Source organism: Stegostoma tigrinum, chromosome 30 (genome assembly GCF_030684315.1).
Source record: "Stegostoma tigrinum isolate sSteTig4 chromosome 30, sSteTig4.hap1, whole genome shotgun sequence".
In the NCBI taxonomy this organism is placed as follows: domain Eukaryota; kingdom Metazoa; phylum Chordata; class Chondrichthyes; order Orectolobiformes; family Stegostomatidae; genus Stegostoma; species Stegostoma tigrinum.
In genome coordinates, this window is record NC_081383.1 from 36,992,379 (window position 1) to 37,006,299 (window position 13,921).

Consider the following 13,921-nt stretch of genomic DNA (forward strand, 5'->3'; position numbering starts at 1 on the left):
GGGCAGTATGCCAAAAGCAATTCAATAATTATTTGTTCTCAGATCCCTCATCCTGAAGAGGCTGTTCATAAATTGTTATTCATTTATATTGTCTACATCTACATGTGACGGTCTGGCTTCTCGCACCCACACAAACTGCCCACGTTGAAAGAATACACGAATATTCACTGAGATCGATTATCCACCCTCTGTCCAAGATGTACAACTGCATCATTCATGCCGCAAAGCTCAAAACGCCACAAACAACAAGGGTTAATAAAGGTCACTGGTGCTGAAACATCAACTCTGCTTTCTCTCCACACATGCTGCCAGACCTACTAAGTTTCAGCGGTAATTTCCAGCTGAGTTAACACTTACACTCAGTTTAGAAAATCTCTAACACAATCTTCCTGTTTTCAGGACCCCACCACACCCAGAACAATCTGAGCAATTCAAAAAGTCAATTAAATTCAACCACTGGAATGGGAATATTAATGATGTAGCCCCATTCCATACATGGCCCTGGTCCTCAGAGAATGACTTGGATGCTGCAATCTTTATGTACTTTAGAGTACCTAGAATGAAGGAATGATGTATTTGTTTGTGATTTCAAGATAATTTTAGTTCAATTTTACTCTTTTTACAATCATCCATTCAACATTTCTTTATTTACCTGCTGAATTTGTTTATTGCAACATGATTGTTACATTTTTGGGCAGCATGGTGGCTCAGTGGCTAGCACTGGGGCCCTGGTTTGATTCCAGCCTCAGGCGACTGTCTGTGTGGAGTTTGCACATTTTCCCCGTGTCTGTGCAGGTTTCCTCTGCGTGCTCCAGTTTCCTCCCACAGTCCAAACATATACAGGCTAGGTGGATTGCCCATAGTGTTCAGGGCCCATAGGTTAGGTGGGTTGTAGGGTGATAGGTCTCAGTGGGATGTTCTGTGAGTCGGCGTGGATTTGTTGCGCTGAAGGGCCTGCTTCCACACTGTAGGGATTCTATGAAGAAAATTACCCAGCCCTGAAGTGGGACTCCTGGAATAGAATGGCAGGAGAAATGGGCCAAAGCAGAGGAGACCGAGCCCTGTTTTTCCCTGTTCATTTGTGGGATGTGGGTGTCACTGGCTGGGCCAGCATTTCTAGCCCATTCCTAGTTGACAAGATGGTGGTGAGCTGCCTTCTTGAACTGCTGCAGTCCACCTGCGGTAGGTTGAGCCACAATGCTGTTAGGGAAGGAATTCCAGGATTCTGACCCAGTGACAGTGAAGGAACGGTGATATATTTCCAAGTCAGGATGGTGAGTGACTTGGAGGGGAACATGGAGGCGGTGGTGTTCCCATATATCTGATGCCTTTGTCCTCTTAGATGGAAGTGTGGTTCCAGTGTGGCGAAGCACTTTAGAAATACTGCAATGGTTAGAGTTTTAGCTTTATTTTTCTACTTAATACTAAGAAGGTTTGCAATGTTTAACTTTTAACTTCGTTCTTTATTTCTTTCTAACTTGTTCTTAAAAGTCTCTACTTGGCTACTTGTAAAATGGGGCTGTGTGACAAAACTGAAAGCTTTTCACTGTACTCTTGTACTTTTATATGTGACAATAAAGTCTAAATTTACATTTGAAATATATGGATTCTTCATCGTAACTAATACCATATTTGAGCCTTCAGATTGCAAAGATGCTTCTTGAATGAATGTTTATTTTACATTTATTGCATTCCTGCCAATTCTATTCCACTCTTGTCACACATCTGCCCCCTGTGAGACGGCGGCTGTTAGTCTAGTCCCTGGTATGGGCCAACACTGGCTTAGGGGCTTGCTCCTGATTTTCTCTCTTTAGCAACTTCTCCTGGAAAAATGAACTGTATCTGTGTTGCTTAAGCTCAGGGTTGGGATCAACTGCAATGGCCCGCAGTGAACTACCGCATTGGTACATGGTTTGAAAAATGAATGCTTGAAATAAGCAAGTGCTAACAGGTAATCTAGGTCTTTAACAACACCAAAAATCAAAACTAAAAATAAAAACGCTTCCCTGTAGTTGCAACACAATCCTGATTATTGTCATAGACCCGTGCCTTAAATAGGCAGGAACTGAAAATGGCACACTAAGTTAATGAATTTTTAAAAAGACAAAGAAGTGAAACTGCCTTGCAGCCATTTTGTATTTTCCTGTTTGGCCAAATGCAAACAGGAACTGAGTTGTCACAGAAAAATTATTTCCTACAATATTTTTAATTACTACATTCAGTCTAGGCAGGATGATGTATAGTTCATCATGGTTTATCAAATTAATGCCACATTTGGTTTGGACAGGGGTTTATTTTCATTATAGGAAGGTTCAGCGGGTAGGAACTTTGATGTTTGTCTGGTTACTAAAGCAAATTGTTCTCACTTTCCAAACTGAGCTGCACCATTGAGTGTTAGCATGCCACACAAATCTTGGCAGTGATTGACAGCGTTACTTCTGGCTGCTTTTGGCCAGTACATCAAGATCCTGGACTGAGGAAAGGATGCAGTAAAAAATCGGCAATGCAATCTGCCATCTGCAGTCAGTCAGTTCCAACATATCCCCTACTTTCTTTAGGTTTTCCTCCTCAAGCAGGAAATGGAGGTGTGAGGCCTCCTTTCACATCATTTATGTTCTTACACTGAGGCCGTGGTCCCGTAACAGCAGACTGGATCAGCCAAAGAGCTCAATCGACTGTGCAGCGTCCACGTTAACCTGTGCCTGGAATTGAAGCCACGGGTATATTTCTGGAACAGCCTCTTCCTCCCCAGTGCCAAGTAATTAATATGTGGCCAAGATCTGGCAGCTCTTGGCAGGACATTCCTCCAGACTTTCATCCCAGGCAAAGTCTGAAATGCACTCAAGTAGTACTTGATGTGGCAGCCCTTCTTGAAAAGACATGTCCCAGGGCTCAGGCGTCATCATGTGCATTAATTATCGTATTTTGTATCTTCCTCACAACTTGCATTCTTATCTATCCAAGTATCGTTACCAAATTGGATAGTCAGTCTCCTTATCCAACAGTCAGTAATACAGTTCATAAATAACTTGAGGCTCCAATAACGATGCCTGTGGCACTCCACTTAGTACTTTTTCACCAACTTCAAAATGAAATCCCATCATGGCAAGGTGAGAATTTCAATTCACCTTACAGAATCAGAATCATGGGCTAGTTACAGCACAGAATGGGACCTTTCAACCTTTCTTTACAATGGCAGCCCTTTGGATGAGCAATTCATCGATGCTCCACCTCCTGCCAGTAGCCCTGCACCATCCCTCCTATATAGACAGTAAACTAAATCCCCTTTTCAATGTTTCAAGTGAAACTCCCCACTCAACACACTTTCCGCAATACATTCCAGACCCTAACCACTCACTTCCTCATTGCACCATTGCTTCTTTTGATAACTGCATTAATTCTGATACCATGAAGCTGTCACGTTGCTACTGAAACCCAACGGTTTGCAAATGTCCCTTTAAAAGGATATTAAAGCTCCAGCTCTTTATGCAACATTGGTGCCAGCGTGGCTGACCGCGCCATACCCATTCTCTGAACCAGTCGTGTGTTTTTATCCCACTGATCCTTTCCCAGTGATTCCAGCCTCCTGCTGTTGCACTGGTCTCCCTGTTCAACCCATTTGGGCCCAGTACGTGGCCCGGTGGGCATCAGCAGTGAACGCACTGACGAGGTCCAGCCAGGGCTCACGGTGGTGCCACCATCAGTGCGGTCAAGATGGCAGCAGAGAGTGGTGACTTCTCTTCAGGCAGCATGGTAAGAGGCCATTCCAGGCCCATGGCTGAGCACTTAACAAGAAGGGCTGAAATTTCCTTATTTCTTTATTTTTCTGCCATTATTTTTGATGTTTTTGACTCATTTTCCATATTATAAGATGCCATCAGAGAGAGAAAAAGTGTAAGAACATAGGAACGTAAGGAGCAGGAGTAGACCATCTGGCCCTTCCAGCCTGCTCCACCATCCAATAAGATCACGGCTGATCTTTTCGTGGCTTCAGCTCCACTTACCCACCTGCTCACCAGAACCCTTGATTCCTTTACTGTTCAAAAAATTATCACTCTTAGTTTTAAAAGCATTCAATGAGAAAGCCTCAACTGCTTCACTGGGCAGGGAATTCCACAGATTCATAAACCTTTGGGTGAAGAGGTTCCCCCTCAATTCAGCCCTAAATCTGCCCCCACCCCCCCTCCCTCATTTTGAGGCTATGTCCTCTTGTCCTAGTTTCACCTGCCAGTGGAAGCAAGCTCCCTGCTTCAATCTTATCTATTCCCTTCATAATTTTATATGTTTCCCCCTCATTCTTCTAAATTCCAATGAATATAATCCCAGTCTATTGAACCTCTCCTCATAAACCAACCCTCCCAACTCCGGAATCAACCGAGTGAATCTCCTCTGCATCCCCTCCAGTGCCAGTACATCCTTTCTCAAGTAAGGAGACCAAAACTGCACACAGTACTACAGGTGTGGCCCCACCAGCACCTTGTACAGCTGTAACATAACCTCCTTGCTCTTAAACTCAATCTCTTTAGCAATGAAGAGCAATATTCCATTTGCCTTCTTAAATACCTGTTGTACCTGCAAACCATCCTTCTGCAATTTATGCACAAGGACACCCAGGTCCCTCTGCACAGCAGCATATTGCCATTCTTTACCGTTCAAATAATAGTCCTTTTTACTGCTATTCCTACCAAAATGGACGATTTCACATTTATTAACATTGTACTCCATCTGCCAGACCTTTGCCCACTCACTTAAACTATCTAAATCCCTCTGCAAACTTTCAGAATCCTCTGCACACTTTTTACTGTATTTTGTAACAAACTGTGTGACAGTAAATCAAATCAAATAACTTGTAACTGCGGGCTGAACTGATCTAGGAAGATACTGTGAGCAATCAGGGTTGAATGATAACTACCCAGCAACTGCCATATCCTGAGAATTACTAACTAATAAAGACCAGAAGCTGCGGGTAACAACACAGTAACAGAGCCTTTGTGTAAATATGGCTTGGAGCTCACTTACATATCTATAATACACAAACTAGGAGCAGAAATAGACCACTAACCCCCTTGAGCCTGATCCACCATTCAGTAAGATCATATCTGACCTGATTATGGTCTCAATTTGACATTCTCCCCACTCGGATAACATCACCTCCATGTTTGCCATCTATCCAACTCTGCCTTAGAAATATTCGAGACCTTTGCTCCCACAGGCTCTTCAGGAAGAGCGTCTCACCAACTCACAAACTCTGTGAGGAAAAAATGTTTCTCCATTTCTGTCTTCAATGGGGGTCCCTTATTTTAAAGAGTAACCTCCACTTCTAGATTCTCCTGTAAGAGGAAACCATCCTCTCCACATCAAACTGCTCAAGGATTATTTACGCTTCAATCGCGTCACCTACGATTTTTCTGAAGACCTGCCTGTCCAACCTTTCCTCGTGGAGGCAAATCTTTCGGCTTTTAGTCCAGGTACTAATCTAATAAATTTTCTCTGAAACCCTTCCAACACATTATAATCCTTCCTCTGCCTCCATTGTAGCTCTGAGTAAAGTTGCTGCTTCATGCTGACCTGATGGTTAGATAAGCACATGAATAGGAAAGGTTTGGAGGGATATAAGCCAGGAGCAGGCAGGTGCGACTAGTTTAGCTTGGGACTACATTCAGCATGAACTGATTGGACCAAAGGGTCTGTTTCCATGCTGTATGGCTCTATGATGCAGCCTGGAATTTTATATGTCCCATGATCACATTCACTCCAGGAGGGACAAATAGACTTGCCCATCCAAGTTGAACTACGTGAATGGAGCTCCATTGAAACCACTGGGCCTGCAGGTAATTTTAAATGGAGATAACCTCCCTTCCCACCCCTTGTGAAATGTGAGACAAGTTAAGATAACAGTGAGGAGTTGCGAAATTTTGTTTGGATATCGAGGTCGCTGGCAAGGCTGGCATTTGTTACCCAACCATAGTGGCCCTTGGCCATTCACAGTCAACCACATTGCCATGGGTCTGGAGTCCATGTAAGCCAGACCAGGTATGGATGGCAGATTTCCTTCCCAAAAGGGCATTATTGAACTAAATGTTTCTTTATGAGAGTTAACAATGGTTAGACAGGTGTTATTAGTCTAGCTTTTCATTCCAGATTTTATTGAGTTCGTATTTCGCCATCTGTCATGGTGGGATTTAAACCCAGATCTCCACAGCGGATTGTACGGGCTCTCTGACCTTTGAAGTGTCGGTGCTGAGTTACAACAGTGTGCAGGCCCTTCCATACTGTCATTGCAGACAGCAGGCCTGGCCCAACATGATACAATTGCCATCAGAGCTACTCTCCCGGGCACTAAAAGCAAAAAAATTAAGAAGAAATCTAGAAAAAACTAAAGGGTAGAATATGTCAAACAAAGAGAGAAGAACAACATCAGCCTTCAATTTATCATCACTGGTAAACCTGGATTAAGCCATGGGAGTTAAACATAGTTTCTGACTAAGGGCATTGTCCTAGACATTCAGAGATTCGATTTCGGCAGAAGTTCCTGCTTCAATCACTGACCTCAGTGTACTCTTTATTGTGAAATGACTTCCAGTTCAACCATGCTTCGTCCACCGAAGGCTCGAATGTATACGCAAAGGCAGCAGCCAGAAAGGGCACCAACAAGCAGAGAGAAAAGAAGGAGGTCTTCATCGTGGATAACCTAAACAGAATTCACACACTGTTGTCAGTGAGAGACAATTAACAGCTATTCTTGTACAATAATGTGCTTGGTTCAGTTTGTATCTAACATCATTGAATTCCTATCGTGCAGACAGAAGCCATTCGGCCCACCAGGTTTACGCTGACCCTCCAAAGAGCATCCCACGCACACCCACTCCTGTTCACCTGCACATCCGTGGACACAGTGGAGTAAGTTAACATGGCCAAACCACTCAACCTACACAGCTTTTGGACTGTGGGAGGAAACTGCAGCATCCAGAGGGCACCCCACACCAACACAGGGAGAATGGGCAAAGTCCACACAGGCAATCACCTGAGGGTGGAATGAAACTTAGGAGCCTGGTGCTGTGAAGTAGCAGTGTTAACCACTGAGCCACCATGTTTTGCAGCTGTTTCACTCTAAAATATAGGATAAAGACACTCAGGCCTTTTACTGTGCATTTGTATTAAACAGCAGTTCCAGTACATATTAATGAGGTGCATGGCTGGTTGTTGTAATTATTGTGCCCCCTGTAATGAGCCCAGCTGATGGTGAGGCTGGACAAGCGAGATCCCAGAATGAAACCTGCGTTAAGACTACTGATCAGATATTTTACTTTTTTTCTGTAGATTACATAACATCTAACATCAAATCAAATGAAGAATTTCTTTGAACTGAGATTCATGTGAATGTCAAACATACTGTCACATGAAAAGTTCAGAGCAGTTTGTATTCAACAAGTAGGCAAAAGGAAGTAGATTCAAATGAAATAGTAAGAACCGCCAATGCTGGAGAAGGGTCCCAACCCAAAACGTCAGCTTTCCTGCTCCTCTGACGCTGCCTGACCTGCTGTGTTCCTCCAGCTCCATACTGTGTTATTTCTAAATTCAGATGAGGCAGGATTGGAAGAAACCATTAGTGAGGGTGTCTATTTGTGTACAGTATAAACACTAGCACAGAACTGATTGCAGACAATGACCTGTTTTCCTCTATCCACACAGGACTGCAGGAAGGAAGAGGTGTATGTATGACGCCTCAACTGTCTCTAAATTCTCACGGTATTTGAGCAATTTTTAACCATCTGCCCTAACATCTCCGTTCTGTGACTTGATGTCAAGTTTCGTTTGTTAGCACTCCCTCCAGTTTTGTGAGTTGTTTGAAAGGCCCGGTACTAGTATCATTGTACTTGAAAGGAGTTTGAAGATTGAGATAAGAATCAAGTTATTGTCTGAGACCAGGAAACCCGACAGAATTTGGTGTGGACTGGAATTACCCTTCCAAACCTGCCAGATACCTGTTTAACAACAAGGCTCCTTCCATCAGAATCCTAGATGAATATAATTTGTTGGCAGTTACAGCATGTTTGAGACTGTCAAACAAAATGTGGCACTGTTAAAATTGGTGTTAATAAGAAGAAAGTGGGTAAACTTTCTTTTTATTAACACCAATTTTAAAACTGAATCAGTACCTTCAAAATAACAGCTGTGATTATTGAAGTCAATTTTTTTTTAATTAGTCCAAGTGACCCAATTTATGACTATCAACAAAAGGGTAGAATATAACAGCAGATTAAACTGATGATAGTTCTATGTCTGACAGCAACCATGGAAGCTTCTGAAACAAAATATTCACTTTCTCAACAGAACAAAACCAATGTCACAGAATGCTCACACATTGTTATCTGGGCAGAAAAACCTCAGACCAGACTCTTTGCAACTTACACTGTGTGATGTAACAGTGGAAAGAAACAAGTCTATACGTTGTTACATCAGAAAACAGTACGACTGACTGTAGGAAAACCTTACAACTACCAGATCAGGTTCCGGCACCATGCTCATGTTGTAAAGTGCTTGCTGAATCTTACAAGTAAAAACAAAGTCAATAAATTATCTGTGTAAATGCCTGCAGTGGCTCATGAGGGCAGCTCACCACTACTTTTTCCTATGAAAGTGGGGACTGTCAATAAATATTGGTTCAATCAATGATGCCCACTTCTATGAACGAATAAGTTTTTATTCCTTTTTTAATTCTGAAGATCCAAACATTAACTCTGCTTTCTCTCCACAGATGTTGCTATACCTGCTGAGTTCCTCCAGCAAATTCTGTTTGTTTCTGATTCTCAGCAACCGCAGTTCTTAGTTTTCTTGAAACCTATTTATTGCACTGGATGTACATCCACAGACTATTCTTCTGAGTTAAAATCTTCTCAGTTTCTAATTAAAATGTATTTCTTGCCACAAGGACGTTTAACATATTAATAACAACATTGGCACAGCCCATTCAATGGAGCAAATCGTCCTGACCTACTTCACGGGAGTATTTTCTTCTCCAGAAAATATCCTTGATTTTTCAAGGATTTCCAAATCATAATTTACATGATTTTCCCAAAGGACCCAATCTAATTCCAAATCTAATCTGGAAAAGGGATTGAACCCTTTGCGTTTGGCTTAATATTGGAACATGCACTAACCTCCTTCCTCATAGGGATATAAATAAACCAAATAAACTGGTTCCTTTTCAGTTGCCAAAGCTCAAAGCTCTGAAACTGACTCTGCCCCTCTTTCTCGTGCCCCGACTCCTAAAATCAACCTCATTGACCGATCCTTTGGTCGACAATCTTAATACCAGTTTACAGGGCTGGAGAAGTGTGATGGGGCTTTTCACGACATTTAAAGGTGCTTTATAAACAGAGACTGGCGACATTTTGACCCATTAAAAAACTCTACTCAGTTATAAACCATAATTCGGCTCAAGTGAAACCCTGGATTCAACCCCTTCCCTGGATCTGAATAAAAGGGACAGTCATTCACTCAACACTAGAATATATTGTCTCCAGGCCCCACACTCCAGTGTACTGTCCCCAGGCCCCATAAGCTGGTGTACTGTCCCCGGACCCCACACTCTGGTGTACCGTCCCTGGGCCCCACACTCTGGTGTACCGTCCCCGGGCCCCACACTCTGGTGTACCGTCCCAGGGCCCCACACTCTGGTGTACCGTCCCAGGGCCCCACACTCCGGTATATACTGACTCACCCTTAACCCTCTCCCAAATGTCCATAACTCATGGAGATAGCAGGAAATGCCAATGCTGGAGAATCTGAGATAACACAGTGTGGAGCTGGATGAACACAGCGGGCCCAGCAGCATCAGAGGAGCAGGAAGGCTGATGTTTCGGATCGGGACCTGAAACTGAGATTTCTGGAGAATAGTCCCGACACGAAACGTCAAGCTTTCCTGCTCTTCTGATGCTGCTTGGCCTGCTGTGTTCATCCAGCCGTCTATAATTCACGCCTGATATGCCAGCATACCACCCCAGGCTTCATGACCCCACGTACATCAACACTTGGGCACGCTCTAGACTTGACACTTGTGGTGTTGTATACCCAGGATCAGCTTCCCCAGTGCCCAATGTGCCAACCCAGCAGTGTGGCCCAGCCCAGCAGAGTGCCCCAGCCCAGCAGTGTGCCCCATGCCAGCAGAGTGCCCCAGCCCAGCAGAGAGCCCCAGCCCAGCAGAGAGCCCCAGCCCAGCAGAGTGCCCCAGCCCAACAGTGTGCCCCAGCCCAGCAGAGTGCCCCAGCCCAGCAGTGTGCCCCAGCCCAGCAGAGTGCCCCAGCCCAGCAGAGTGCCCCAGCCCAACAGTGTGCCCCAGCCCAGCAGTTACCCAGCCCAACAGAGTGCCCCAGCCCAGCAGTGTGCCCCAGCCCAGCAGAGTGCCCCAGCCCAGCAGAGTGACCCAGCCCAGCAGTGCGCCCCAGCCCAGCAGAGTGCCCCAGCCCAGCAGTGCGCCCCAGCCCAGCAGAGTGCCCCAGCCCAGCAGTGTGCCCCAGCCCAGCAGAGTGCCCCAGCCCAACAGAGTGCCCCAGCCCAACAGTGTGCCCCAGCCCAGCAGAGTGCCCCAGCCCAGCAGTGCGCCCCAGCCCAGCAGAGTGCCCCAGCCCAGCAGAGTGCCCCAGCCCAGCAGAGTGCTAACCTGGCTGGACACCAACGTGGCTGTGGATCCCGCCAATGAAGTCTTGGGGACTTTCCTGTGCTTTCTGTGGAAGTGGAGATGGAGGAGGAGAGGAAAGTGCCGGGACTGGGGCATTTTTTTCCGGGATCGGTTTATTCCCAGTAACTTCTTGGTGTCTAAAGTAGTTTCATGTTAATACAAACGCGGCTTAATCAAGAAAACAATCTTCACACCGACCGACACCAAAACGAAAGTAAACATTTATTAAGCTCCGGAGAGGGCAGGGGGCAGATCCCGGGGGCAGGGGGCAGCTCGGGGCTCCTGATGCCCCCGGAGCCCGTCCATTCTGCTCTGAAACGCTGCAATGCTCCGGCGCCACGGCAGGCAGCTCGTTCGGCCCGTCGTGCCTGTAACAGCTCCTCAAACTCAAAACAGCGTGAAAGGCGGCGGATTGCTGGGGTCCAGCATTGTTTGACTCTATCCAGTCCCCACCCCCGAAATGAACAAAACTTTATCCCAAAGACCATGTCCCCTTCTGAACCCCTTACCTCTCCCTTCTCTGAGCTGAAACCTGCGACAGGCACTGGTTCACACTCCCCAGCTTCTCGGTTTTAATCCTCCCTCTGACTCCTCCCGAGCTCACACTGGGGCTACTCTTGCGAAATGTTCTCTCCCTGCAAAGGGAGCAGCCTTGGTGCGATGATTCCTGTGTCTGATTTGCCCCTTGCAATGAAATGCTCCTGTACAAAGCCGCTGCTTCCTGTGTGATCTTCACAAAATGCATTAGGAGGAAGCCGCCTGAGATTGCGTCTTCCTCCTTTTCTCTCTCTGAGAAACCTTCAGATTCTGTCAAAAACGAAAGGATTGCGCCAACTGATGCACCGAGAGAAAACAAGCATGGAATTAGTAGAAACTGAAGCAGTTCACTTCCGTCTCGAGTTAAGTTGTATAGTCTTTTTTTTCCCCCCCAGTCTCCCACGTGTATTCAAGGGTTTTTTAAGTAACCCGACAGCACCTTAAATTCCAACATGTGGCAAGTGGAAACACTAACTAGGATGAAGTGCAGTGAATAGTCATCCCCTACTCCCTGTTTTAGATTCAGGGACGCTCTCAATGACTTGAATCTTACAGCTCAAACACAGTTCGATCAGTTCCAAGATTCCACCATTTAATCCCACCCTCTTTGTGAAGATTGTGAGGCAGCGCTGATAAAATTCAATGAAACCAGTATACAGAGGTTTCCCTGTGTCTGTGCGGCTGCATCTTAATCCGCACAGTTCCAAGAGGCTAACTTCACCCTTTTCCTGGTTATCAAATTCTCAGGGACAGCACAGGCAAATGGGACGAATTCGGTTGAGAAAACCTGGTTGGTGTGGATGAGTTGGGCTGAAGGGTCTGTTTCTGTGCTTTATGACTCATGACAAAGCATACAGCCATTTCAAGGTCTATTGATATCGATGAAATTATGAATGGACATCTATGCTGTGGTGTACTGAGGGTACAGTCCATCCTGGGCCTCCTGCAGTGCCACAGTAATGCCACCTGAAGGTTGCAGGAACAGCAGATTATATTCCACTTGGGAACCCTGCAGCCCAATGGTATCAATGTGGACTTCACAAGCTTCAAAATCTCCCCTTCCTCCCACTGCATCCCCAAACCAGCCTAGCTCGTCCCCTACCCCCACTGCATCCCAAAACCAGCCCAGCTCGTCCCCGCCTCCCTAACCTGTTCTTCCTCTCACCTATCCCCTCCTCCCACCTCAAGCCGCACCTCCATTTCCCACATACTAACCTCATCCCGCCCCCTTGACCTGTCCGCCCTCCCTGACTGACCTATCCCCTCCCCATCTCCCCATCGATACTCTCCTCTCCACCTATCTTCCCCTCTATCCATCTTCGGTCAGCCTCACCCCTCTCCATATTTATTTCAGAACCCTCTCCCCATCCCCCCCTCTGATGAAGGGTCTAGGCCTGAAACGTCAGCTTTTGTGCTCCTGAGATGCTGCTTGGCCTGCTGTGTTCATCCAGCCTCACACTTTGTTATCTTGGATTCTCCAGCACCTAGAGTTCCCATTATCTCCGATCTTCAGAACCGTGTTCATTTCCTCAGTGAGCCCTTGGTTCCTGATGCTGTTTTTCATAATTATCCTCAGTGCCCCTCTCTCCTCCTCCTTAGATAATCAGCCTGAATGTCACTCATACTATCTGCCCTGCGATTAACTCCGCAATGCTGGAGACATTCCCTTCCATCCCACCTTCAAACTGCCTTAACCTTGCAGCACCATGACTTCAGTACACGTGTCAGCTTCACAACGGCTCAGGGTAAAGGGTTCTGGAGATCTCAGAGCCGCCACCACAGCTCTGTATAAACTGTTTAACATCACAAAGCCCCTACAGAGCAGTAAAAGGAAGAAAGGTTGGATTGGCTGGGACTTTTTTCACTGAAGCGTGGGAGTTTGAGAGGTGACCTTGCAGAGGTTTATTAAATCATGACAAGATTTACAGCAGGCAGTGAAGAAAGCTAATGGCATGCTGGCCTTTATAACAAGAGGAATTGAGTATCGGAGCAAAGAGGTCCTTCTGCAGCTGTACAGGGCCCTGGTGAGACTGCACCTGGAGTATTGTGTGCAGTTTTGGTCTCCAAATCTGAGGAAGGACATTCTTGCTATTGAGGGAGTGCAGCATAGGTTCACGAGGTCAATTCCTGGAATGGCAGGACTATCATATGTTGAAAGATTGGAGCAACTGGGCTTGTATACACTTGAGTTTAGAAGGATGAGAGGGGATCTTATTGAGATGTATAAGATTGTTAAGGGATTAGACACTCTGGAGGCAGGAAGCATGTTTCTGCTGACGGGTGAGTCCAGAACCAGAGGACACGTTTTAAAAATAAGGGGTAGGCCATTTAGAACAGAGTTGAGGAAAAACTTCTTCACCCAGAGATTGGTGGATATATGGAATGCTCTGCCCCAGAAGGCAGTGGAGGCCAACTCTCTGGAGACTTTCAAGAAAGAGATGGATAGAGCTCTTAAAGATAGTGGAATCAAGGGTTATGGGGATAAGGCAGGAACAGGACACTGATTGTGGATGATCAGCCATGATCATAATGAATGGTGGTGCTGGCTCGAAGGGCTGAATGGCCTTCTCCTGCACCTATTGTCTATTGTCTACTTGAACTGAAGCAGCTGTTGGATTTCTTGTGTCTGATCTGTACCTTTGTGCAAGCCTCAAGCCTCAATGGCATTTTGTTACTGCTGTCAGAGCAGTATTATGCAATTAT

General features: G+C 45.8%; 1 protein-coding gene across 1 annotated transcript in view; it reads right to left on the minus strand.

Annotated features, from left to right (window-relative positions):
• Positions 1-11,754, minus strand: part of LOC125465824 (procathepsin L-like) — a 30,408-nt gene extending 18,654 nt beyond the window's left edge. Inside the window, exons 1-2 of the mRNA XM_048559712.2 lie at positions 11,191-11,754; positions 6,550-6,691 (exon numbers count right to left, since the gene is read on the minus strand). Of these exons, the coding sequence (XP_048415669.2) occupies positions 6,550-6,691; positions 11,191-11,426 (378 nt within the window). The 5' untranslated portion in view covers positions 11,427-11,754. The remainder of the gene's footprint in view (positions 1-6,549; positions 6,692-11,190) is intronic.
• Positions 11,755-13,921: the final 2,167 nt, after the last annotated feature.